General features: G+C 49.1%; 1 protein-coding gene across 1 annotated transcript in view; it reads left to right on the forward strand.

Moving 5' to 3' along the window:
- Nucleotides 1-2,189: 2,189 nt before the first annotated feature.
- Nucleotides 2,190-25,901, forward strand: part of LOC113940285 (lysyl oxidase homolog 2-like) — a gene marked incomplete at its 3' end in the record, with an annotated part of 26,538 nt that continues 2,826 nt past the window's right edge. The window contains exons 1-3 of the mRNA XM_027631404.1: nt 2,190-2,302; nt 10,953-11,367; nt 14,367-14,542. Coding sequence (XP_027487205.1) covers nt 11,016-11,367; nt 14,367-14,542 — 528 coding nt within the window. The remainder of the gene's footprint in view (nt 2,303-10,952; nt 11,368-14,366; nt 14,543-25,901) is intronic.

The raw sequence follows: 25,901 nt of genomic DNA on the forward strand, positions 1-25,901 counted from the left end.
TCCCCTCTGTGGCTTTTTCTCTGCGATTTTGAGAAGTTTTTAAATACATCTTTTGTTTTTCCTTAAGCGCTTTTCTCTCGGTCTTAACCAGCTGCAGGATGAAGGGGGCAGCAAATTCCCTGCATCCAGCGTTTTCCCTCGAGGAGCTTCGCTGGATTCCTCCTGAATGTTTCACTTGCTGCAAGCAGGGAGCTCTTCCATCAGCTGGAAGCCTCCCTGGCATTATCCTCACCCGACCTGGGCCCTGGGCTCAGCATTCCTGGGCTCAGCATTCCTGGGCTCAGCATTCCTGGGCCGGGCTCTCCCGTTGCTCCATGCCCTGCCCAGCAGACACTCACACATTCCTTCCCCTGGCCAAGCTCCTTCCAGCTTCCTGCCAGTCTGGGATGGCTCTGGGAAGCTTTTCTGGGAAGTTTTTCTCCCCTGATGTCCCTGAGCCAGGTGAGTCCAGCTGGATCCACCCTCTGCTGCTGCTCAGGATGCTGATTCCAAGTGCAGGGTTTCTCCCTCTTTTCCAAGCATTCCTGGTGCTGGAAGGGACTTTAAATCCCGTGCAGTTCCACCCCCTGGAAGCCCAAAGTGGTTTGGGTGGGAAGAGTCCTTAAAATGTCATTCCAGCCCCTTCCACACCTTCCACTAGCCCAGATTGCTCCAACCTGGCCTTGAACACTTCCAGGGATCCAGGGGCAGCCACAGCTTCTCTGGGAATTCCATCCCAGAGACCTCCCCACCTCCACAGGGAAGAATTCCTTCCATATATCCAATCTCTTCCCTTTAATGCTGGTGCCCAGTCCAGTGCAATGTCCCTTCCCAAGAAAAGGTGAGGAATTGCTGCCCAGCAGGGCTGGAGCAGCTGGAACTCAGAGCAAAATCTGCTTTTCCCGGGGTTGGGAAGATGGGTTTGGGCTCTGAACAGGAAGCAGGAATTCCCTGGCGTGGGTAAATCGTGTTTGGGAAGTGATGGAAAGGCTGGAAAGTCTGAGGGTCCTGTTCTTGCAGGGTTTGGGGTTGCACTGCTGGAAATGTGCATTTAGCCCTGGAGGTTTTAAACATAATTAACAGAATTAAGGTGAGATCAGTGTGCAGGACTAACCCCAAAGGGTATTTATAGACAGCAGCCTTGGGCTAGGCTAGAAAATGCCATAAAAATAGGAATACACTGGAAGAAATGGGGATATTCCTTCCAAAGTTACCTTTTGGGAACATTGTGCGAAATTGGGTCAGAAGACAAAATTTCAAGATCTTCTCTGGAACAGAGATTCCAAACCTGCTGTTCTCCCGTTATTCTCACACTCACAGCAAATGGAATTTCTCTGGGAAGAACCCTGGAAAGCATTCATATTCCTAATCCTCAATATTTATTCTCTGGGAAGAACCTGGGAAAACATTAATATTCCTAATCCTCAATATAATCCTAAATATTTGTTCTCTGGGAAGATACTGGGAAAACATTAATATTTCTAATCCTCAACATTTGTCCTCTGGGAAGAACCTGGGAAAACATGAATATTCCTAACCCTCAATATTTGTCCTCTGGGAAGAACCTGGGAAAACATTAACATTCCTAATCCTCAATATTTGTTCTCTGGGAAGATGCTGGGAAAACATTAATATTCCTAATCCTCAATATTTTTCTCCAGGAATAACCTGGGAAAACATTAATATTTCTAATCCTCAATATTTGTCCTCTGGGAATAACCTGGGAAAACACAAATATTCCTAATCCTCAATATTTGTTCTCTGGGAAGAACCTGGGAAAACATTAATATTTCTAATCCTCAGCATTTGTCCTCTGGGAAGAACCAGGGAAAACACGATTATTCCTAATCCTCCACATTTGTTCTCTGGGAAGAACCTGGGAGAACATGAATATTCCTAATCCTCGATATAATCCTAACTATTTAATCTCTGGGAAGAACCTGGGAAAACACTGATATTCCTAATCCTCAACATTTGTCCTCTGGGAAGAACGTGGGCAAACATTAACACGAATATTCCTAACTCTCTTCCCGGGCAGCTCCTCCTGGATGTGCCCCCCCAGCCCCGCTCTCTCCCGCTCCCCACGCTCGGATTTCAGGACGGTTCCAGCGCTGGAGCAGCCGGAGAGGGGCCGGCTCTTGGGAGGGGTTTGCTCCACTAACTCCGCTCAAATTGGCCAGGAAGCGGCGGCTCCTCGCAGCATTTTTCCCTGGCTGCGGGATATTTTCCAGCGCCGAGGGGACCCCTGAGCCCGGCCGGGAGAACTCCATGAAGCAGGACGGGGCAGAGGTTCCCCCCAGCACAGCCGACCACTAATTCCCAGGTAAATCCAACCCTTGGAGCCGCAACTCGCTGTTATTTCTACAGATGAAGGGACCGATTGATTAATTTAAACGCTTCTAACTCTCTCGCTCCGGGGCTGAAAGTTTGATTTCCCTTCTTTTTTTTTTCTTTCTGAGGGGAAAAAAAGCCAGATATTTCTTGTAATTCCCGTCCCCTGAGAGTGGATTTGGCAGGGGTGGGATGGCACAGAAACTCAGCGTCGCTTTTTAAACATGTTGTGGCTTTTCTCCCCTCTTTGCAACACGTCTTTTTTATTTTATTTTATTTTATCCGAACGTGCAAACTGCCTGCAAGTCCGGGCAGTGCGTTTTTCTGCAGTATTTCCCCCAAATATGCTGAATTTCGAGCAGAGAGCTCCAGCACATGCCATCACCATTGTGTAAATGTTACCCGGCTAAGCCGGGCAGGCAGTTTGAATTCTCCTCTCTCAACAACTCTGCTCTTGCCGAGGGGGGAAAAAAAAAAAGCTCCAGCGCAGATGTTTCCCATTGGCAGAAGGTGCGAAATGTGTCCTTAATTAAGGGACTTCTCCTCTGTCATGGTTTGGGATTCGCAGCCCCTCGCGAAGCAGCTCTCAGGCTCCCAGTGGCTTTTTTGGGTTTTTTTTTTAAAGCTGTTTTCTAGTGAGGCGATCGCGGTAGTTTCCAGGAGAACTCCGGGATGTGCCGGGGTATCCACCTGGAAAGCTGCACCACAGAAATGCGGGATGTTCCACCCAGCCCAGGCTGGGTCCTGCTCCTTCCCGAACAACTCTTGCTTTCTCTCGGAGGGATTTTTGTCGTTTAATTCAGCGGACGTTACCCTGTGCAGATAAAAAAAGAGATCTCAAGATAGTTTAGAGCACTAGAGAGAAAGCTCTTAGCTCAGAAACGTGGGAGTGCAGCAGGAAAACTGTTTATCCTCTCTGGAATCAGCTCTTGGAGATGCCACTGCGGGGCTCTCGCACGTGTCCTGGACACAGGCTGGAAAAAAAAATCGCTTTTAGGCTTTTCCCTCCCCAGTTTTACTCTGGATTGAACCACCCACAGAGGTGGAATTTCTTTGGTTGGAAGGCAGAGAGCAGTTAAAGGACATTAAACGGAATATAAGCCTGACCTGAGACAGCCCCCCCTGCCCGTGGGGTGCCGGGTGTTGCTGCAGGAGGGAATTCCGGGTGTTCCAAGGGTGGGGTTGGGAAGCACCCCCAAAAAGGGGTTTAATATTAATTATGTGGTGGTTATATTAATTATGTGGTGTTTAGTACTCCAACCGGGTGGTGATGAGGCTCAAAATTGCTCCCCAGTCAAACCCAGGGGGAGCTTTGGGAGTGCAGGGATGAGAACTTTCAGGGAAAAGAACTTCCAGGGAGTTTTAGCAGCTTGGAAAAGCCCCCAAGGCTGAAGAGCTTTGGTGATGCAGCAGAGGACGGTGCCTTTGCCTTCAGCAGGGGGATTTAATGGATAATCCACGCATTTCACTGGAAGTTCTGTCCTTTTCCAAGGTAAGAAACCCCAAAACGCCTCCCTAGCAATGAGCTCTGGGTTTTTTTATCCACAGTTTGACCCCCAAGTTCATTTTCTTCACAGCACCAGCGACTCCCCTCCTGTTCCTCTTTCTGTTTCTTGCTTTTATTCTCATTTTAACCTTTCATTCTTTCTCCTCCTGAACGGTTCCACCCCATTCCTGATGCGGTTTAAAACCAGAGCTCCCGGGATCGGGGTGGTTTGGGATGATTTGCCCTCTCTGAGATGCTCCGGGGGGGCCACGTGTGGCTGCAGAGCCCGCGTTTGCTGCGACCCGGCTGCAAAAAACAACCCATTCCCCCCCCCCCCCCCCCCGAGGAGGAAAAGTCCCACTCCCTAATCCGCGGTGATGCCAGTGGGAATTTGTTATTCCAAGGGATGTCCCGCAGGAATAACAACGGCGCTGGTTCGGAGTCGATCTGTCCCACCGGGGGATTAGGGGGCATTAATTAAGACAGCAACCCCCAGGGGGTGAGGAATGATCTCCTCCTCCTCCTCGGGGGATGTTCGGATCCACCTGCAAAACTTGGGATGTTGGGATCCAAACCCGAGGGAGTTCAGACCATTCCAGGGAAAGATCCTGGTTTAAAAATCTGGGAGTGTAGCAGGAAAACTCTTTACCGTCTCTATAAGGATATATTTATCCCCAGAAGGATGCATTTATTTCTATAAGGTTATATTCATCTCTCTAAGGGTATATTTATCTCTCTAAGGGTATATTTATCTCTCTAAGGGTATATTTATCTCCCTAAGGATACTCTCCTTCTTGGAGGATATTTGGGAGTTGCTGATGCTCCTCAAACTTGGATCATGGAGATGTTTTACTGGTTCTGTGAGTGTGTGTCAGCTGTGGTACCTTTTTGTGGGGTCTTTCTTAATGAACTAATTCTGTATGTCATGAATTAATTGTGTGTTTGATGGAAAGAGAATTGAATTATATATATATGTGTGTGTGTTTGTATATTTATAGTTGCCACTGGTGGTTGTACTAAGTACAGATTGCTTGGTCATCATAATTACACTTTAATTAAAGAATTTATACTGCTCAGATTTAAAAAAAAAAATCACTTTTTCTGTTTAATTGTCCTGGAAGTGTATTTGGGAATTGGAGAATCCCAGACTGGTTTGGGTTGGAAGGGACCTTAAAGGTCATCTTATTCCACCCCCTGCAGGGACACCTCCCACTATCCCAGGTTCCTCCAACCTGGCCTTGGACACTTCCAGGGATCCAGGGGCAGCCACAGCTTCTCTGGGAATTCCTTCCCAGCCCCTCCCCACCCTCCCAGGGAGGAATTTCTTTCATATATCCCACCTAAATTTCCCCTTTTTCAGTTTGAACCCACTCCCCCTTGTCCTGCAACTCCAGTTCCTGATGAACTGGGTGAGTTCTGGTTCCTGGAGGGAACAGCTCCAGGTCCTTGGAGCAGCAGCTGGAGCCTGGAAGTTGTCAGGATCCACATCTCTCCTCACCTCCCTTCTCCCACAGATTTATTGTTGGTGTATCTGGCCCTTTAGGGCTTTGTTTTTTTGAGGGTGAGAACAAGAAGGGGATTTTAATCCAGGGGGATTTAATCCTTGGAAGTGGCACCCCAGGCAGGGCTGAGCCTCTTGGAACGATGGGAGAAGGTATCCAAGCTCTTATCCAAGAGAGTGGTGGGGTCTTTATTCATTCCAGTGATCCTGGAGAGCTTCCCAGCAGGAATTGCCCTTGTGCTGCTGGAGAACTGCTCCCATGGAAGTGGGAAATCCCGTTCCCATGCCAGGCTGTGCCCGCTGCCTGCCCGGGGAACGAGCTTTGGGCACTGGAGTGTGGAGCTGGGAATGCAGGGTGTGGGATTCCCAGTTTCAAGTGGCTGAACACCAACTGTCTGGTGCTCCTGGCCCCGGGCCAGAGGGATAATTGTCCCATCCTCCGAGGCATTCCTGGATCTCCAGGCACAAAGGACTCCCAGCCACCGCTCCAGCCCAGCCCTTTGTTGTCTGGGTGAGGATGTTGCTGGTTCTGTCTGAGCTGTTCTATTGTTTGGGGGCTCTGGGGAAGCTAAAACGGGTTTTTTTTCTCTGTAGGATCCAGGTTTTCATTCAGGAGGTGATGAATGGACTCTTTAGTTTCACCTGGTGGAGTCCCTGGAGAAGGAAAAGCTCAGGATTACGAGCTTTTGGGGGCTTTTAAAAGGAGGGAGAGGGACTTTTTATACGGGCAGAGAGTGGCAGGACGAGGGGAAATGGCTTCCCACTGCCAGAGGGCAGGGTTGGAGGGGATATTGGGAAGGAAATCCTGCCCAGGAGGGACTGGGATGGAATTTCCAGAGAAGCTGTGGCTGTCCCATCCCTGGAAGTGTCCAAGGCCAGATTGGAGCATCCTGGGCTAGTGGAAGGTGTCCCTGCCCATGGCAGGGGTGGCACTGGGTGGGCTTTGAGGTCCTTTCCAACCCAAACCCTTCCAGGATTGTGCTGATCCTGTTCTGAACTGAACCTGTTGTTGTTCCCTGCTCAGCCTTGCTCTGTTCCCTTCCAGACCCAAACCTGGAGTCCCACAAAGGGCTGAGTCAGCATCCATCAGGAACATGCCCCAAAGCCTTAAATGACATGTTAGTGTGATGCTGGAGTGTCATCTGATAGCCTGAAATCCAGGATGGAGAGCCAGGAGACCTGGAGTATTTCCTGGCTTCTCCACTGCCTTTATTCCATAGAGTTTTTAATGTTGTGTCTTGGATTCTTTTGAATGGAGAGACCACAATATAGAATCTGACGTCATTAATAAATCTGGAGGTTATTAGAGGGTGTGAGGGGAGGACTGAGCCCTACAATAAAGGGGAAATCCAGCCCAAACCAAACCTCCTTTAATTTAAAGCCTGGATTTGTCCTTGGGGAGTTCAGCAGGGGCAGCTTTGAGACTTGGGGAAGGGGGGAAATGTTTGCAAATCTTGGTCCCAGCAGCAGGGCAGTGGGTTTGCTGAAATATTTTCCGTGTTAAGTTTTGTTCTTGTGGCTCCTCTGATGCCTCCAGAAGTGTGTGTGTGCCCTTGGCTCCTGTCTGACACTGCTACTGCTCTTGAAATGCTCCAAGTGAGTCTGTGCTTGAATCACCAGCGTTGCAGCTCAAGAGCAATGATGGTTTTGTTTGATACTGGTGCTGTAAAACATCTTGGAGCTGAGGAGGGAGATTTTAGGAGGAACCAGGGGAGAACAAATCCCGGATTTGCTTGGCTGTTGTGCTGTGGAGTGAAAGAAGTGGTGTAAAATTTGCTTTATCAGTGCTCTGGAGCAGTCCTGTGTTCCTGCTGGGTCTGGGATCTCAGGGAGAACTGGCCTGGATGGTTTGGATCACAGAGCCATGGAATGGTTTGGGTGGGAAGGGACCTTAAAGCTGCCAAGGGCAGGGACACCTCCCACTGTCCCAGATTGCTCCAAGCCCCATCCAGCCTGGCCTGGGACCCTTCCAGGGGTGGGAAGCCCACAGCCAGGAGATGCCCAAGCCTCTCCCATGCCAGAACTCCCAGTTGTCCCTCCTGCCCCATCCTGAGACCCCATTTCAGGGCTGTAGCCCCGGGAGGCTCCCCTGGGTGCTGCTGAAGTTTCCCCTTTGTACCCGGGCTGCTGCTCCTCGTGGAAACACCAGAACATTCCTGTGCCCAAATTCCTCCGGATTCAGCTTTTCCTGACAACGTACCTCAGTGTGAATGGTCTCTCTTGAGCACCTCCACAACCAGGAGCTGTGGGAATGGAAGGTTTTATTTCTGGGCAGACACTGTGGAGGCTTTGTCTGCTGGGCAGGGACAGTTTGGAAGCAGATGGAGACATGACCTGCAGGAAAAGCTGTCGGTGGTTGCTCCACACACACGGCTGTGTTGTCTCCTGAAGCATTCCTGCCTCCAGGATGCACTTTTGCAGGTGGAAAAGGATTTGTGAGTGGGTCTGCAGTGCCTCCCCCTGCAGGAGCCCCTCCTGGTTCCCACCAGGATGGGACAGGATGCTGTGGGACCCGGGCTCCAGGTCTGTGTGCCCCTGGTGAAGGTTTGGGAATGTGCTCATTCACACAGGCTTCTTAAAATTCCTTTTTGCTGCTTACCCTTCCCTCTCTGGAGCAGGGAATCTTATCCTCCCTCCCCTGTGCTGAATGGGGGGCTTTCTTAGTCCCACCCTTGTGGGTCCTTTCCAGCTCAGGATATTCCACCATTCCCAAGTCCCTAAGCTTTTAGGGAACAAAAGCAAACCCTCCTGCACTTTCCTTTTTGGAGCCTGACTCAGCCAGGCTTTACCAAGAGAGGGAGAATTACCCCCACAATATCTGCTACAACCTCAATTAGCGTCTCCCTGACTAATCTGGGGATCAATTAAAACAACCTGGAAGTCTGCTGTGACCTTCCCCTCCCTTCCAGCTGCTCCTGGAGCCCGGGATCTGCCCGTGCTGGGGTTTTTGGGAAGGCTCTGGCCCCTGGCAGTGCTCTGTTAATTAACACTTGAGGGAGCACAGCTCTCAGCTGGGAACCATCACATCCCTCCTTGAAAGGTTTCCCCAAATTGTTGTGTCTCTTGGCTCCAGTCCTGGAGTGAAAGGGCTCTGGAGAGCTTTGCTTTGAGCAGGAGGAGCTCTGCAAAGTGCAGGTCACAGCCTTTGGAGCTGCTCCTTGGCCCCCCTGATCCCAAGGGACCCCCTCACCCAGGGCTGACACCGGGCACTGTTTGCCTTGGCACCCCAGCTGGGAGAGACCTGCTGCTTTATGTGCTGCTTGGTCCTCCTTTTCCCCTCTAAAATATTCTGCTTTGGTTTGCTTTGAGCTTTCTGGAGGCTCATAAACAAAACAAAACTGTGACCCAGAGGGGAATTTGGCATGTTCTGTTGATGAGGTCAGCCTGTCACCTTATCTCTGGAGGGCCTGACTGGGAGGTCACTCACCACGTTAGCTGCCCTTTTCCTTCCCAAATATCCTTCACGGGGCTGCAGGACCATCCAGCTGCTTCAGAAAGTCCCAGAAATGTAAATACAAATATATATAAACAGAGCTCTGTGCTCTTATGCCATGTGGGACAAGCCTGGGAAAGCTTTATTATGACTTATTTAGGAACCCAACTGTGAGTTTTCAGCTAAACCAGGGCCCTGCTACTCCTCACCTCAGTTTTTTTGGGGAGAGACTGTGGCAGCCCAGCTCAGTTTTTGATCAGTGTTGTTACAGATGCTGGCTGTGCAGTAGCAAGAAACAACAGCCACAGCAGATGAAGCAGATCCAAACAGATGTTTTAAGGATGAAAACCGAAAACCAGCTTTTCCTGAGGAGCACGAGGCTTGTGGTTGTGCTGGGCTGGCAGCTGAACACCTCTCCTTTGGGATTTCTCCCCACAAGAAACCTGTGTCCTGATCTGAGGGGATCACTGGAATTTTTTGTACATCCATGACAATCTCTCTGCCCGCCTGTGTTTATCCCCTGGGCTAGAAAACCATCTTGTATCCATGAAAAACGTCGGGAGAGGTTTGTTTGGAAGCCAGTGCTGGTAGGGATTGAGGTCAGGGGTGTCTGCCTGGTGCTGAAGTGCCTGTTGTTCCCCAGGACACAGGGATCCTGCCCTGCCAACTGCATTTCCTTTGGGAAACCCCCTCTGTTTGCTCCTGGAGGGAATATCAGCCGTATTTCCTTCCTCTCTCCCCCTCCAGCTCCCTCTGATGTGGGGACAGGACTTGATTTTATTCCCCTCTCTCAGCCTCACCTCCTGACCTACAAAAAAAAATTGGCTCCTTTGCACCAAAGGTTTATTTTCCAAGAACATTTTGCTGCATCTTCTCCCCCTCTCCCCCCTCATCCTGATTTATAGGACCTGTTGTAAAGTCTCCTCTTGCTTTTCCTGCTGGATTTTTAACCCACGTGCTTCTAGTTAATTCACCTATTCCTTGGGCAGATGCCTTTCATTCCCAAAGAATTCCAGCCCCGTTTAACACATGGGGGAAACTGAGGCACAGTCCTGGATGTGACCTGCCTGGGGTCACTGTTGGAGCTGAGGTTTGGACTAATGACTCTGGAATTTTGGGCTGCTTGCCTGGGATTTCTGATCCACCTCCTCACCAAGGGCTGGTTAATGTATTTTGTGTGAGGATGTGACTTCCTGGTGGTTTGTTTTTTTTTTTTAGGGATAGCTCAGACCTAGCAGTGGGTTTGAGTTTCTAGACATCTGGTTCTGGAGCCAAGTCCTCCCCCCTCGGTGGTTGCCAGGAAATAATGGAGCTTTGAAAGGTCTGGGGAGGCTTTTCCCACTGTGCTCTGGCATTGCTTCATTTGGAAACTATGGAATCCTCACCCCCCACGTGTGCTCCTTGACCGCTCCATGTGCCTGGACGGAGGCTGGGGAGGACAGGAGTGGGAAGGAGGCAGGAAAAGACCAGGATCTAAACCCTGCACAGGGCCTGGATGGAATTTCTGGCTGGAATTCCTCCCATGAGAAGCCCCTTGTTCACACCTTAAATGACTGAACTTATTTAAGGATGGAGCACTTGGAAGACAGCAACTCCCTATCCAGACTTAGCCACCAAAAACTGGAGACATTATCCACCATCCCATGGGACATGCTTATCCAAGGCTTCTGCCAAGTGTCTGTGTCCAGTAACATGTTGATTTTCTACAGATGAAACAGGACATGCAGGAACAGAAATAAGTCTTTTATCACCCTGGGAAAACAGGCTTCATTATAAATCCCTGCCTGCCTCCCATATTATAATATATTCCTTCCACTTCTGGTTTTCCACTGTTAGAGTGGTGGGTTTGGCTTCTTTGTCGAAGGAGTTATGGGAGAAAAATGGTTCAGTTCTGTCCTGGTAGGATTTGAAATGAGGTTTTCTGCAACTTGCCGGAGCCGCCGAACTCCTGGATTTGCAGAGGAACAGGAAAATCCATTGCTGGCACTTCCAACCCCCAGAATTTTACCCTGTGAAAATGAATTTTTCAGCTGAAACCGTTTGGCAAGCTGACCTAAACTTACAAATTATTTTAATGGGGTGGGTTTGGGGTTTTTTTATTCCAGTTTGTTTGTCCACCCCACAAGAAATAATTTACTTTACGGAGTCAGATGCAGTGTCATCCTTAGAGATGTAAAGCTTGCATCATTACCAAGCCTCACTCAGCTCTTATTTCCTTCCAGAACAGCCCCACAGCATCTCCCTGCACTGCCTGGGCCGGGCTCTGAGGACTGGGAGCACCGAGGATGGGAAGACCCAGGGCTTTCCCCCATAACCACTGTCTGCTCGTGCTGCTCCTCGCCGAGCTGAGCCTCGCCCAGTACGAGCACTGGCCCTACCTCCCTGGCTACCCTGACCCCCCTCCCCAGGAGTACCAGCCCCCCCAGAGACCGGCTGACGTGCCCAAAATCCAGCTGAGGCTGGCGGGGCAGAAGAGGAAGCACAACGAGGGCAGGGTGGAGGTGTTCTACGGCGGCGAGTGGGGCACCGTCTGCGACGACGACTTCTCCATCCACGCCGCCCACGTGGTCTGCAGGGAGCTGGGCTACGTGGAGGCCGTGTCCTGGCTGCCCAGCTCCAAGTATGGCAAAGGAGAAGGTGAGGTCTTCAGCTGTGCCAGGGGAGGTTTAGGTTAGATATTAGAAAGGATTTCTTTGCAGAGAGGGTGGTCAGCCATTGGAATGGGCTGCCCAGGGAAGGGGTGGATTCTCCATCCCTGGAGGTTTTTAAGCTGAGCCTGGATGTGGCATCAGTGCCATGGGCTGGGAACCACGGCGGGGTTGGATCCAGGGTTGGACTTGATGATCTGGGAGGTCCCTTCCAACCCAGCTGATTCTGTGAATTCTGTAAGGTGGCTCCAGAGTCACTGGGGGGGTGTCCCCGAGCTCCCACTGGTCCTCGGAGGGTCGGTCTGGTTGGAGGTGTCGTGGGGTTTCTTCGCAGTCTCGAGTCTTCGTGGGGGCATTTTGGGGCATAAAAGAGTGGTAAAAAGCTCTTAGGGAGCATCCAAAGGTGGGGAAGGGTCTGGAGGGGCCATACTGAAGGCAATTGGTCTGTTCAGCTGGAGAAGAGGAGACTGAGGGGGGACTCATCGGGGTGGGCAGCTCCGATCTCTGCTCCCCGTGAGCAGGGACAGCACCCAGGGAATGGCTGGAGCTGTGCCAGGGCAGGGTCAGGTTGGATCTTAGGATAAGGTTCTCCCCCCAGAGGGTGGTTGGGCACTGCCCAGGCTCCCCAGGGCAGTGGGCACAGCCCCAAGGCTGCCAGAGCTCAGGAGTGTTTGGATGATGCCCTCAGGGCCAGGGTGGGAGCACCAGGTTTGGAGGAGTGTGGGAGGTTCCTCTGCAGCTGCACCCAGGGCTGGTGATGCACAGATGGTTCTTTTCCCTCTTCACAATTCCACTGCCCTGCAGTGAGTCAAACAGGGCCTCTCAGCACTCCTTCCTCCTGTTCCTCTTTCCCTCTGAGCACTTCAGGCTCTGAACACACTGCCTGTGGGATGTTATCCAAACTTTTCTTTTCCCTGTAAGCCTCTCCAGAAAATCCTGCACCATGTTCTGCAGCACAGACTGGTCTGTAACTCTAAAGGAGCCTGCACAGTTCATGTCCTGTATGGGATCATATTGGGAATAATCATTTTGGATGCTCTCAGGCTGTTCCTGCTGGGGGAAAGCTCTTCACCCCCACCCCAAACTGTGCATTATGGAATCATGGAATGGTTTGAGTTGGAAGGGACCTTAAAGATCATCTGGTTTTTCCATGGGCAGGGACACCTTCCACTAAACCAGGTTGCTCCAACCTGGCCTTGGTCTCTTCCAGGGATCTTGGGGCAGCCACAGCTTCTCTGGGAATTCCATCCCAGCCTTTCCCCACCCTCCCAGGGAGGAATTCCTTCCCAATATCCCATCTAACCCTGCCCTCTGGCAGTGGGAAGCCAATCCCTGCGTCCTGTCCCTCCTTGTCCATGTCCTTTCTTGCTCTTTGATGTCACACACGATGGATATGTGAGAAATTGCACCTCCTTCCCAAATATGTGCTGAACAAAGACCTTGAAAGGTGAATATTTGTGTGTCACAGCAGCAAGTTCTTACACTCACAAAAATGATTTCTTTAAGTGAGTTTGACAGGGAATAACTCTGAAATAACCCAGGAATAATAACACATCTTTAGAACAGGAGAGAACCCACCAGGTTTATTGGGGTTTGGTGTGTTGGCAGCTCAGTGATGACCTGCAGAGGACTTTTCCTGCCCACACTGGAGCCTGGCACTCTGGTGTATCCCACAGATGAATCTTTCCACTGCAGCAGGGGCTGAACGTGCTCTTTGGCTCTCATTTAGCACTTTACAGGGCTCACACCTCCCCTTTTTCCCATAAAAGAGCAAACAGGCCCCAGCAGGGACTGACTGACATGTGGAGCCTTGAATGTGCTCCCAACCTGTGGATTTTGGCTCTGGGAGGAGAGCAGGAGATTTCCAAGGGAGGAAGAGGCCGTGACACTGGAAAACAAACCAGCTTGGCCACGTGATTTAGTGGGAATGAGCGTTCCCTGAATCCCAGGGTAAATCCTGACACATCCAAACGCAGGTCTGGGTTTTTCTGGGAGCTGCTCCCCTTTTCTGGGAGATCCATCAGCTGGTGATCCAGCTGGGATAAAGCTGGGACAACCAAGTGACATAAATGGCTGCAGAATATCCCAATGGCTCCCAGGATCAGGCAGCACTTTTGTCCCAAGGACACATTACTCTGGAATCTCTGAGGTTGGAAAAATACCTCTCAGATCACCCAGTCCAGACAAGCAGAGCATCTGCCACCCTAAAATATGGGAATTACTTGCTGGCCTGTGATTCAGGGAGTAAATTCCCTGTGCCCAGCATGTTTCCAGGGGGAAAACAGGCACTTGGAGAAGATGAATCTCGGAGGTGCCGTCGGGTTTTTGGCTCTTGGGGAAACACGACCTGAATTTTGGAGGTGACACCTGCTGGGTTTTGTCTGTTCATCTTAGAAAGGAGTTCTGAGGCACCTGATTTTTAAAAAGGCATATTTTATTTATATATATGTATAAATATGCATTGCACACGTGCTTTTAGCTGGAGGGAAAATGATAATTACAGGCTGGAAATTGGAGCTGGCATTTTATTTTCCAAGAGCACCCCAACAGCAGCAGGATCCAATCACCAGGGGCTTGCTGGAGACGTGCAGAAATCTGCTTTTTAGAAGCCGAGGCATTTAAGCAAAGCCTGAGCTGCTCTTGCAGGAGGTTTAAGGAGGATTTGATGAGGAGAGAGGAGGGATGAGAGGGGGAGTGTGATTAGAGGGCAGGGGCTCATCAGCCAAATCAGGGGACCTGGTGACATTGTGTGCTCAGAGCTGTCCCCAGAGCAGGGCAGAGATCCCAGGGAGCAGGATGGGAGGGTGGTGGATATTCCCACATGGATAAGAGAAGGGGAAAGCTGTGGCTTCCCACCATTCCTCTGCTGCTTTCCCCAGGTTTATTCGAGCAGAAATCCCACTCAAAACCCGGCAGCTCCCCTTGCTTCCAGCACAACCCGGCTTTACCCTCTTTGTGAGTCTCAGCTCTATTTTTTTTGCCCTTCAGGGAAAATTTGGCTGGACAATGTCCACTGTACCGGCAAGGAGAGCACCCTGGCAGCCTGTACCTCCAATGGCTGGGGAGTGAGTGACTGCAAACACACCGAGGACGTGGGAGTGGTCTGCAGTGAAAAGAGAATCCCCGGCTTCAAGTTTGACAACTCATTGATTAATCAAATAGAGGTAAACACACTTAAAAACCTTGAGCTGATGAGCCAGAGCCTCCTGGGGAACAGGGATGGTTGTGGCTTAGTTTATCACCTATTTATCGCCTATTTATCACCTATTTATCACCTATTTATCCCAGCTGAGCTGGGTGGTTAAAGCAAAGGTTTAAAAAGCAAAGGTTTAAAAAGCAAAGGTTTGAAAAGCAAAGGTTTAAAAAGCAAAGGTTTAAAAAGCAAAGGTTTGAAAAGCAAAGGTTTAAAAAGCAAAGGTTTGAAAAGCAAAGGTTTAAAAAGCAAGGGTTTAAAAAGCAAAGGTTTAAAAAGCGAAGGTTTGAAAAGCAAAGGTTTGAAAAGCAAAGGTTTAAAAACAAGGGTTTAAAAAGCAAAGGTTTAAAAAGCAAGGGTTTAAAAAGCAAGGGTTTAAAAAGCAAAGGTTTAAAAAAGCAAAGGTGCAAAATTCAGATCCCAATTTCAGCTGGTCAGAATATTTTAATCATATAATAAGAATTTTAAAGGGGTTTTTTATAACATAAGAATAAGGATAAATGACAATAAATAAGTCGTGGTAAATCCCTGCAGTTCCACAATCGGTTTTTCAAAACTGAAAACTGGGTTGTTGTATTTAGAAGGATTTAGAGAGGTAAAGTGTGTTCTGTACACGTAGGTTTATAGTATTAAATACTGACTTTTCTTTCCCCTTGGTGTCTCCCCTTGGTACTGGGACCAGTTTGGAGCTCTCTGGTTGGGTTTGGAGGTGAACAGGGCTGACAGCCATGGCTTGGAATGGGTGGATTTGCAGGGAAAAATAGATGTTTCTGCTCAGTTTGACTCAGCAGTGATGAAGAAACCATGATAACAGTATGGAAATATTTGTGGGAATGGGGGATTAGTGCTGGGAGACACGGAAGGAAGGCGTGGGCTGGTCACTGGGGGAAGGTTTTGGGCTGTCACTGGGTCAGACTGGGAGGCTGAGGGGGGAAATGACAGAACCCAAAGGCTGGAATCAAATCCCAAAGTGATTCCTGCAGGATGAGGAGCTGGGGGAATGCTGGGCTGAGCTCTGTGAGTTAAAATAAGGTGGCATTTATTCCTTCAGCTTTTCAGGCTGGAAAGGGCTGGTGGTGACCCCACAAACACCCCCCTCGTGTGGGGGGCTCTGGTGCCTCACTGTGTGAACTGCCCTTGGCCAAAATTCATCCAAGAACCTCAGGCAGAGACAGGGAACCCAGGATGTGTGGTTCCCACGGGTGAATCCTGGGTTTGTTGTGATCTGCAGGGAGGGATCCAGCCTGTCTGGATCAGCATTCCATGGAAGGCAGAGGTGCAGGTAGAGGATAGGAGAGATTAAATTCTCTCCCTTGCTGGGGAGGGATCCCAGGCTGCCTCCATCAATGGCACTGTTGTTTCCCAGGGAATGAGGTGAGATTATGGAACACCAGCCATGGCTTTGGCACACGTGTCCTTTCCCCAAAGCCACAGTGAATCCTCCAAAAAGCCTGGAGGAAAAGCTGCCTCAGTCTAGGCTGGAGGTCACTTCACCCTGAGCTGCTTCAGATGTTAATCCCAGGAGCTTTGGAGGGCTCTGCCTTTCCATGAGCTCAGACTGGAGCTGGGATGAGGAGCAGAGCACAGCACAGGGTCACTGGGGGGTTGGCTTGGCTGCTGGGTGGGTGCTCCAACCTCCAGGATGAGAAGGAAAATGAATCATGGCATTGCAGCAGCTTGTGGAGCAGAAGCTTTGATTCATCAGCAGGGGAAAGGGGTGTAAAATAGAGAAATAACTGAGCAGGGGAAATGGGTGTAAAATAGAGAAATAACTGAGCAGGGGAAATGGGTGTAAAATAGAGAAATAACTGCATTTTTCAGTCCCTGCACTAAACAGGGGGTAAAAGTGGTGTGTTCTCTGGCCAGTGGCTGCTGTCACCCCCAGCTTCTCCCCTTCCTGCTTCAAACTCCCAGAGGGCAGGTTTAGGTGGGATATTTGGAAGAAATTGTTCCCTGTCAGGGTGTGGAGGGGCTGGAATGGAATTCCCAGGGAAGCTGTGGCTGCCCCTGGATCCCTGGAACTGTTCAGGGCCAGGTTGGAGCAACCTGGTCCAGTGGAAGGTGTCCCTGCCCATGGCAGGGGGGTGGAATAAGATGATCTTTAAGGTCCCCTCCGACCCAAACCATTCTGGAATTCTCTCTCTCTCTGCCTGAATTTTGGGGACAAATTCCCACCACGCTGCTGCTCCCACTCTGCACAACCAAGCTGATTTTTCTCTCTCTCCCTGTGAGATCAGTGGCAGCTCAAGGGCTCTTCCTCTGCTGTTTTCCTTGCAGCAGGATTAAGGCTAAAGGTGATGTGCTTAAATTTTTAGGATGCCACTGGGGAAGCTCTTCTCACTCACAGCTGGCTGTCAAATATTTCAACTCTCTCCCCCTATCTGAGCTTTCCTCCTCTTAATCTGGGCTTTATCTCTGCTGTGACATAGTTGGAGGATGAGCCCAGGGTGACTCACGGGGTCACAAACCCCAAACCAGGCGGGTCAAAAGCCTCCTGTGAAGTCAAGTTGAAAGTCTTTGCCCTTTCCAACGTGCCTGGGAGTGCTGCCCTGTCATACCTCACATTCATCAGGGCAAACATCACCCCCCTGGGAGCTGCTGGTTCCTCAGCCCACAGCCCAGAGCTCGTGTGGTGATGTTTGCTGTCTGGAATGAGCTCAGGGGGGTGATGAGGGGCTTGGAATTTTCTCTGAGCAGCAATTCCGTGGTCAGGGCTCTCCACCAGCTCAGTTATTGCTCTGACAGAGCTCAACCAGCACAATCCCACTGAGATTCCTGATGGAATATATTCCAGTTTGTGCTCCAGCAGGCTCTGCTCAAACTGGGCCTGGTTGGAGGTGCTGCACGGGGTTTATGGGTTGAATTCCACCCCGTGATTCCCAAATGGATCTGGCTGTTTGAAGACTGGTGGGATCCAGGCAGTGCATTAACAGGAGCAAGGTCTGACTTTGGGGACCCTGTTACCCGAGGGAACAGCTGGAGCTGGGCAGGAAGAGGGATGTTGGGAAAAGGTTTTCCACCTTGAGGGTGGCCTTGGACACTCCCAGGGATGGGGGAACCTGTGCCAGGTCCACCCCAACCTCCCAGGGAGGAATTTCTCCCCACTATCCCATCTAAACCTACTCTCTGTGCATTTGAAGCCACTCCCCCCCATCCTGTCCCTCCAGACCCTTGGAAATAGTCTCTCCCATCCTTCTTTTAGCTCCTGGAAGGTCCCAATTTGGTCCCTCTGAAGCTTCTCTTCTCCAGGCTGAGCAATTCCAATTCCCTCAGCCTTTCAGTTTGAATTCCCTGGGGGTTCCCAGGGATTTAACCTGGAAAACCAGCACCTTTAAGACAACACTCGACTTCATTTTGAGGGGGCTCCAGCCCAGGGGGGGCTCTGCAAAATTGACATTTTGCTTCCCCAAACCTGCCAGGAATGAAGTTCACACTTTTAAAAGCAACTTGAGAGCCCTCAGGCAGAGTTTCTTTTCCTTGGACACCCTCCATGCCTCCCCTTCCCAGAAAAAGCTGCGGATAAGTGGCAGAGGCTGAGATTTTCCACCCCCATAAATCACTTGGCTCGTGGATGTTTGTGCTCTGGCAGATCTTTTCCCGTCCCAGCTCATAGTTTGGGGGTTGTGTCACATCTCTTCCCGTTCCCTGAGCCTTTCCATTCCCTCTGCTGTTGGGAAGGGGCAGTGCCTGATCCCTGCTCCTGGGACAGGCCCAGGGGGAAGTGTTTGGGTGTGGGATGAGTGTTGGGAGAGGGATGAATGATGTGATAAGGGCACAGGAGACAGGCAGGACAAGGTTAAACCTCCTGAGCTCGGGGCAGGGCTGAGATCCATCATTCTCTCACTAAAACAGAGGAACTTCCCTCAGCTTTGCTGTTTTCCACCCCCAGTGCAGCTCCTGGGACTTGTTCCAAGGCTGATTTCTTGGAGGGTGATGGATGTGCAGGGCTGGACAGACCTTTGCTGGGCAGCAAAACCTGATGGCCTCGAGCTCAGGGGCTGCACTGAGGGTTCCTCACCTTGTTTGGGCTGCCCTGAGGGGGAGCTGGAGACAACAAGTGCATTTATTTCACAGAGAGGCTTTTCCCTCTCCTCTTGGAAGTTTGTAGGCTAAATAATCAGACAGATTCTCATTAATGTGGGACCATTATTATTATTATTATTACCATTATTATTATTACCATTTTTATAGTTAATTTCTATTATCAATTATATTATATATAAATATATATTATATATATAATCAGATAGATTCTCATTAATGCAGGGTCATTATTATTATTATTTATTATTATTATTACCATTTTTATAGTTAATTTCTATTATCGATTATATTATATATTATATATTATATATTATATATTATATATTATATATAAATATATATATTATATATATCATCAGATAGATTCTCAGTAATGTAGGGCCATAATTATTATTATTATTATTACCATTATTATTACAATTTTTATAGTTTATTTCTATTATCGAGTATATTATATATTATAAACATCTGTTATATATATAATCAGATAGATTCTCATTAATTCAGGGCCATTATTATTATTATTATTATTATTATTATTACCACCATTATTATTATTGCCATTTAATAGTTAATTTCTATTATCGATTATATTATATATTATATATATCATCAGATAGATTCTCGTTAATTCAGGGCCATTATTATTATTATTATTATTATTACCACCATTATTATATTTTTCTATTATCAATTACATTATCTATTATATATAAATTATTTTTGTATAATATATTATATATATTGTATATTTATATTTTATATATGTTATATAATTTATAATATAATTTATAATATAATATATAATTGGTTTTATATTTTATATTATTTTTGGTCAAACCTGTCTGTGACTTTACTTTGTTTTCCACACCCTTAATTCCCATTCTTGGCTGGATGTACAGCCCAGGTCTGACCAGAGCATGTTTTACCCCCTTTATTCCCACTGGGAATTGCTGTAGGCATTAAATGTGGCAGGAACATTGTGAGGAAAAGAAAAATTTAATCAGGTTGCTTTTTAAACCTCCCTGAGAACATAAACCCTGTTTGCTGACTGGTGGGGTCTGGGAGGAACAGACAACCAGAGCTGTAAATCCAGACCCTGCCCTGCAATAATTCCAGGTTTGGGAGGCAGAACAAGTGGGATCTGCTGCTTTGGGCAGGATTTCGGAGCTCCTGGGGCTTTGTGCTGCCTGTTTGTCCCCTGTCAGGTGAGCCAGCAAGGGGAGGGGGAAGGTTCCAGGGGTGAAGTCACTCCCCTGGGAGCAGAATCTGTGCCCTCAGACTGTGCTGAACTCTCTTTGCCATGGCAAAGCAGGATAAATCAGTGCAGAAGCATCTCCTGGCTGCTCCTCTCCCGGTCCCTGGGCAGCCCAGCCCTGCCCTCAGGTTCCTTCATCCCGTGCCAAAGCCCGGAGTGGAAATGTGTGCACAGCCCCCAGTGTTTTCCTAAGTCTTTGCAGGATGCCAGAAGCCCTGAAATCAAAGGATTTAGTGTGTGTTCCCAAAGCTGGGAGCAGGGAATGCCGTCCCTGCTTTTCCAAGCAGTACATTCAGTCCCTCTGGGTTATCCCAGCTCAGCCCAGACCCACCTGGGACTCCCTTCCTGGGCTGTCCAGCAATTTGAAGACCACAGTGACTGAGTCCCACCTTAATACATTTCTTAAATAAATTCACCAGAGGTGTTTTATTGAACATATTCCCCCCTAAAACATCCTTAGCAAAATATTTGTCGTCCGCCCTCTTCCTCTGCGTGCACCCACACGGGCTTCAAATAGGCCATACTCTAAATATATCGAATTTCTGCAGCTTTTTAGAGGTTCACAAATAGATCTGGGTACCTGAGAGCAGCCCAGGGCTTTGGCCAGACAGTGGGCAGACGAGGTCTGGCTGAACACCCCGGGCTGTGCTGCTATTTCTGTCCTTCCTTTCCCTTCTGGGTGGATGTGGAGCATGAAAAACCCTCAGTTCAAAGCCCAGTGTGGCTCCAAGGCTCTGGTTGTGCCAGGTTAGGAGTGGGTTGAACCATCCCTGGGAGTGCCCAAGGCCAAGCTGGAGCAACCTGGGCTGGTGGAAGGTGTCCCTGCCCATGGCAGGGGGGTGGAACTGGATGAGCTTTAAGGTAAATCCTCCTCTTATCCAGCTTTTTGCCGTGGAAATCAGTGGGAATTCTCTCCATAACCTGGGATGGTCCCCACCACCTCAGCCCTCCAGCTCCCAGAAATGTTTGACTCTAAAAGCTTTGTTTGTCTGTTTGTTTGTTATGACAACAGTGTTTAAAACATTGTTTCTTTCAGAATTTCTTTCCCATCAGTGTAAATGTTTATTTCTCTAAACATAAACCAGAGTGCAATGTGACTTCTGCTGCCCGGGAAGGGTCTTTAGCACCTCTTTGCTCCAGACAAATGTCAATTAAGGTGGTTTTGGGGACAATCCTTAGCACCTCTTTACTCCAGATAAATGTTAATTAAGGTGGTTTTGGGGACAATCCTTAGCACCTCTTTACTCCAGATAAATGTTAATTAAGCTGGTTTTGCAGACAATCCTTAGCACCTCTTTATTCCAGATAAATATTAAGTTGGTTTTGGGGACAATCCTTAGCACCTCTTTACTCCAGATAAATGTTAATTAAGGTGGTTTTGGGGACAATCCTTAGCACCTCTTTGCTCCAGACAAATGTTAATTAAGCTGGTTTTGCAGACAATCCTTAGCACCTCTTTATTCCAGATAAATATTAAGCTGGTTTTGGGGACAATCCTTAGCACCTCTTTACTCCAGATAAATATTAAATTAGTTTTGGGGACAATCCTTAGCACCTCTTTGCTCCAGATAAATGTTAATTAAGTTGGTTTTGGGGACAATCCTTAGCACCTCTTTGCTCCAGATGAATGTTAATTAAGCTGGTTTTGGGGACAATCCCCCGTGTTTTAGTGTTGCAATTTCCAAGCGAATGTGATAATAGGTACCTGTGTCCCTCAGCGGTCGCTTTGTGATGCTTTTTACACCGCAGGGAGGCTGTGAACAGGACTCAGAGGAGGGTTTGGGTTGGAAGGGACCCTGAAGACTATTTCTCTGTTATATTTGACTTATCCCAAGGCCAGGGTGTGATGGTTGAGTTGACAAGCTGGTGGTTGGGAAAAGGTTGGATTTGATGATGCCAGAGGTCTTTCCCAACCTGATTGATTCCATGTTTCTGACCTTCTTGGAGGTCTTTTCCAACCCAGTTGATTCTGTGATCCTTCTGTCCTGCCCTGTGGTGGTCAGGTGATAAATCTGCCCAGTTTGCAGTGTCTGCTCCAGATTGTCCTTGAGGCAGAATGGAATTCTGCCCCTGGACTCAGCGCTGGTGAGGCCACCCCTGGAGTGCTGTGTCCAGTTCTGGGCCCTCAGCTCAGGAAGGACATTGAGGGGCTGGAGCAGGTCCAGAGAAGAGCAACGAGGCTGGGGAAGGGACTGGAGCACAAGTGCTGTGAGGAGAGGCTGAGGGAGCTGGGGCTGTTCAGCCTGGAGAAGAGGAGGCTCAGGGGAGACCTCCTCACTCTCTGCAACTCCCTGACAGGAGGGGGGAGCCAGCTGGGGGTTGGGCTCTTTTCCCAGGCAACCATCAGCAAGACAAGAGGGCTCGGGCTTCAGCTGTGCCAGGGGAGGGTTAGGTTGGAGATTAGGAAGAATTTCTTTGCAGAGAGGGTGCTCAGCCACTGGAATGGGCTGCCCAGGGAAGGGGTGGATTCTCCATCCCTGGAGGTTTTTAAGGTGAGCCTGGATGTGGCATCAGTGCCATGGGCTGGGAACCACGGCGGGGTTGGCTCAAGGGTTGGACTTGATGGTCTGGGAGGTCACTTCCAACCCAGGTGATTCTGGGATTCTATGAAAAGGGGAGTGTCAAAGCTCTGCTCCTCAGGACACCCTCAGATCCTGCTGCTGCCAGGACAGAGCAGCACCTGCCCCAAACTGAGCCTCCAAAGGCTCTCCAGGGCTCAGTCCTCCTGCTTTGCCCCCTTTTTGACATCCCCAGCTTTTCCTTTCCCGTTGCTGCTCCATCCCTTTCCCTTGGCAGTGGGTGAGCCTTTCCCAGCTTTTTGTCACCCTGGGTTTGCTCCTGGCCCCTAATCCCGAATTTCACTCTCAGCCCTGACCCTTTTGTGCTGCTCAGCCCCAGAACAAAACGTGCTGGCGGCCCCATCCCACCTCCCGTTCCCAGCATCTCCCTCCCCGTGTTTATTTATCAGCCGGGACGCTGCTGGTGACTCAGGGGCTCGGCTCCAGATGTTTGAACCCAAACAGATTCCACCCGTTCCCACGTACGCGGGGAGAGAAACTTTGAAAAGAGGCGTTTTCGGGGAAAAAAGAGTCATTTTCCGGGGAAAAAAGAGTCATTTTCAGGGGAAAAAAGAGTCATTTTCAGGGGAAAAAAGAGTCATTTTTAAGGGAAAAATGTGTCGTTTTCAGGGGAAAAAAAGAGTCATTTTCAGGGGGGAAAAGAGTCGTTTTCAGGGGGGAAAAGGGGTCGTTTTCAGGGGAAAAAAGGCCTTTTCAGGGGAAAAAAAGTCATTTTCAGGGGAAAAAAGAATTATTTTCAGGGGAAAAAGAATTATTTTCAGGGGAAAAAAGAATTATTTTCAGGGGGAAAAAGGGTCGTTTTTAGGGGAAAAAAGAGTCATTTTCAGGGGCAAAAAGAATTATTTTCAGGGGCAAAAAGAATTATTTTCAGGGGAAAAAGAATTATTTTCAGGGGGAAAAGGAATTATTTTCAGGGGAAAAAAGGGTCGTTTTCAGGGGAAAAAGAGAGGTGTTTTTAGGGGAAAAAAGAGGCGTTTTCAGGGGGAAAAAGGGTCATTTTCGGGGGAAAAAGTCATTTTCAGGGGAAAACGGAATTATTTTCAGGGGAAAAACTGCATTTTCAGGGGAAAACTTCATTTTCAGGGGAAAAAAAGAGTCATTTTCAGGGGGAAAAAGTAATTTTCAGGAGAAAAAAGAGGCATTTTCAGGAGAAAAGACTCTTTGGCTGAGATTGTGGGGGAAGTGAGGGGAGGTTTAAATGCAGGAGAGAAGGTGGGATGAGCAAAGCCCGAGTGGGAAGATCTGTTGTTGTGTTCTTAACTGAGGAAATAATCGATTTATAGTCTGAATTTCAGTCTTATTTCCCAGTGTTTGGAAGCCAAGAAATCCCAAAGCTCTGTTGTCAGTGAACAATTCTGTTATAAATGGATTTTGCACTGAAGGGGTAGTGGGATAGGTCAGGCTTAAGGGGGGAAAGAGCAGTTTGAGGGGATGATGGGGAGTCTTAAAACAGGAAATCTGGGCTGGTCAGAGACAGAAAACTGTGGGGAACCTCCCAGGAGGAGCTGATGATTCAGCACCAGGGCAGTGTCTGCAGCCCGTGGAGCTGCACTCGGGTTTCTAGGAATGGGATCTGCTCCCTGGATTGATTCCTCCAAAAGGAAAAGATATCTCAGGGTCTGGGCAAGGAGAAGGGCACGAACACCCCGGGCTGGGCACAAAACCCCAGGGCAGAGGGTGAAAACAAACATTATCAAAGTCCTGTCGGGTTTTGCCCTCAGATCCGAAGCCGTGGGGGGGGAAGAGTTTGGTTCAGAGGGTGGAAACAAAAGCCACTGGAGGCTCCTGTGAAAACTTTTCCGAGCCAGGAATCCTTTTGTGAGAGCTCCAAACCCACCCCTATTCTCTGGGCTGTCTCTGGGCAGGCCCCGGGTCGCTCTGAGGTTTCATAACAGAGTGTGGGGAGCGCTGGCTCTGCCCGGAGTTTGGTGGCCAGGGCTGGACAGGAGGCCTGGATGTGGCTCCTGGCAAGGAAGGGAGCAGGGCAGAGGGAAATACAGCCCAGTGTGGAACAGTCTGACACGTTTTTAACTCAGTTTTACACTAATTTGTGCTGTAGTTCGCTGGAATCATAAAACCATGGAATGGTTTGGGTGGGAAAGGACTTTAAGGGATACCTTGTTCCACCCCCTGCCAGGGACACCTTCCACTAGCCCAGGTTGGTCCAGCCTGCCCCTGGACACCTCCAGGGATGGGGCAGCCACAGATGCTCTGGGAATTCCATCCCAGGAAGGAATTTCTCCCCAGTATCCCACCTAACCCTCCCTCTGGCAGTGGGAAGCCATTCCCTCTGTCCTGTCTCCCCTCTCCATCACACCCCTGCTGTGTTTAACCCCAGCTCCCTCCTGCTCTCACAGAGGTGTCCCTGCTGTAGGTTTTCCTCTCCACGTGTCCCTCGGGGGAATTCCAGAGCCTGCTTTAGCTATTAAGTGTTGTTTGCTCCCGATTTTCCTCCGGAGCCTGTTTTCCCCATCAGCTGCTCCACACGTTGGTGTTGGGAGACGAAACCTTTCTGCTGCATCTGCATCCTTGAACAGTCCTGGTGTAACAAAACCTCTGCAGGGAAAGGAAACCACTCAGATCTCAAGGAGAAAGCTCTTGGCAGCCCTTTCTCCCCGACAAACCCGCAGTTTTGATCCTTTGTTCTTGAATTTTCCAAAATTAAATTTTCCAAAAGCCGAGCTCTGCAGCGTCCTGAATTCCTCTCGAAGGCTTTGCTGCTCTCTCAGACTCGGTGCAAACCCTTTGAGTTGCTCTGTCAGTAATTCTCTGCTCAAAACCAGCTCTGGGAGCGGAAAAGGGACTGGCTGGGGGTTGGTTTTGCTCTCAGACAGATCATGAAAATGCCATTGTGGTCTGCTAGACCTATCTGGAGATTAATACCCTCCAGGGACTGAATTATCCCTTATTTCTTGCTAGTTTGCTGCTTTTTTCCCCCTCTTTCTTGGCAAATACAGGCAAAAAAACATGACAAAGGAGTTGGATTCACTCAGTAGAGTCCTGAGTTGGGGCAGGATTTCTTTTTTGTGTCTGTGTCAGCATCTCTGGGGGGAGGGAGATGAGTTGTGGCACCTTTGTGGCAGAACATGAGGAGTCACCTTGGCCCTGGCGGCGTTTTCTCAAATCCAGGAGCAAGAAACTCCATTTACACCTTATTTTTCCCTGCTGTAAAACAACCAGTGAGGGCAACTAATCACTCAGGGGAAAAGACAAGCCCAAACATCGAGCCTGGATGTGGGAAATGCAGGAATCTTGAGTCCTGGGGTAGGTTACAGGTACCCCTGGGTGCTCCTGCAGTGGCCACAGCTCTTCTGGAAAGACATGAAACACCCTGGTTTTTATTGGCTAAGCTGCAGAAGTGATTGCAAAATTAACAGAAAAATATCTCTCTCTCTCTCTCTCTCATGAATTGAACCAGAGGAAAGCGAGTTCCAGGGTTAAAACTGGGA

This window comes from Corapipo altera, unplaced genomic scaffold (assembly GCF_003945725.1).
Source record: "Corapipo altera isolate COAL_440 unplaced genomic scaffold, ASM394572v1 61117, whole genome shotgun sequence".
Lineage (NCBI taxonomy): Eukaryota > Metazoa > Chordata > Aves > Passeriformes > Pipridae > Corapipo > Corapipo altera.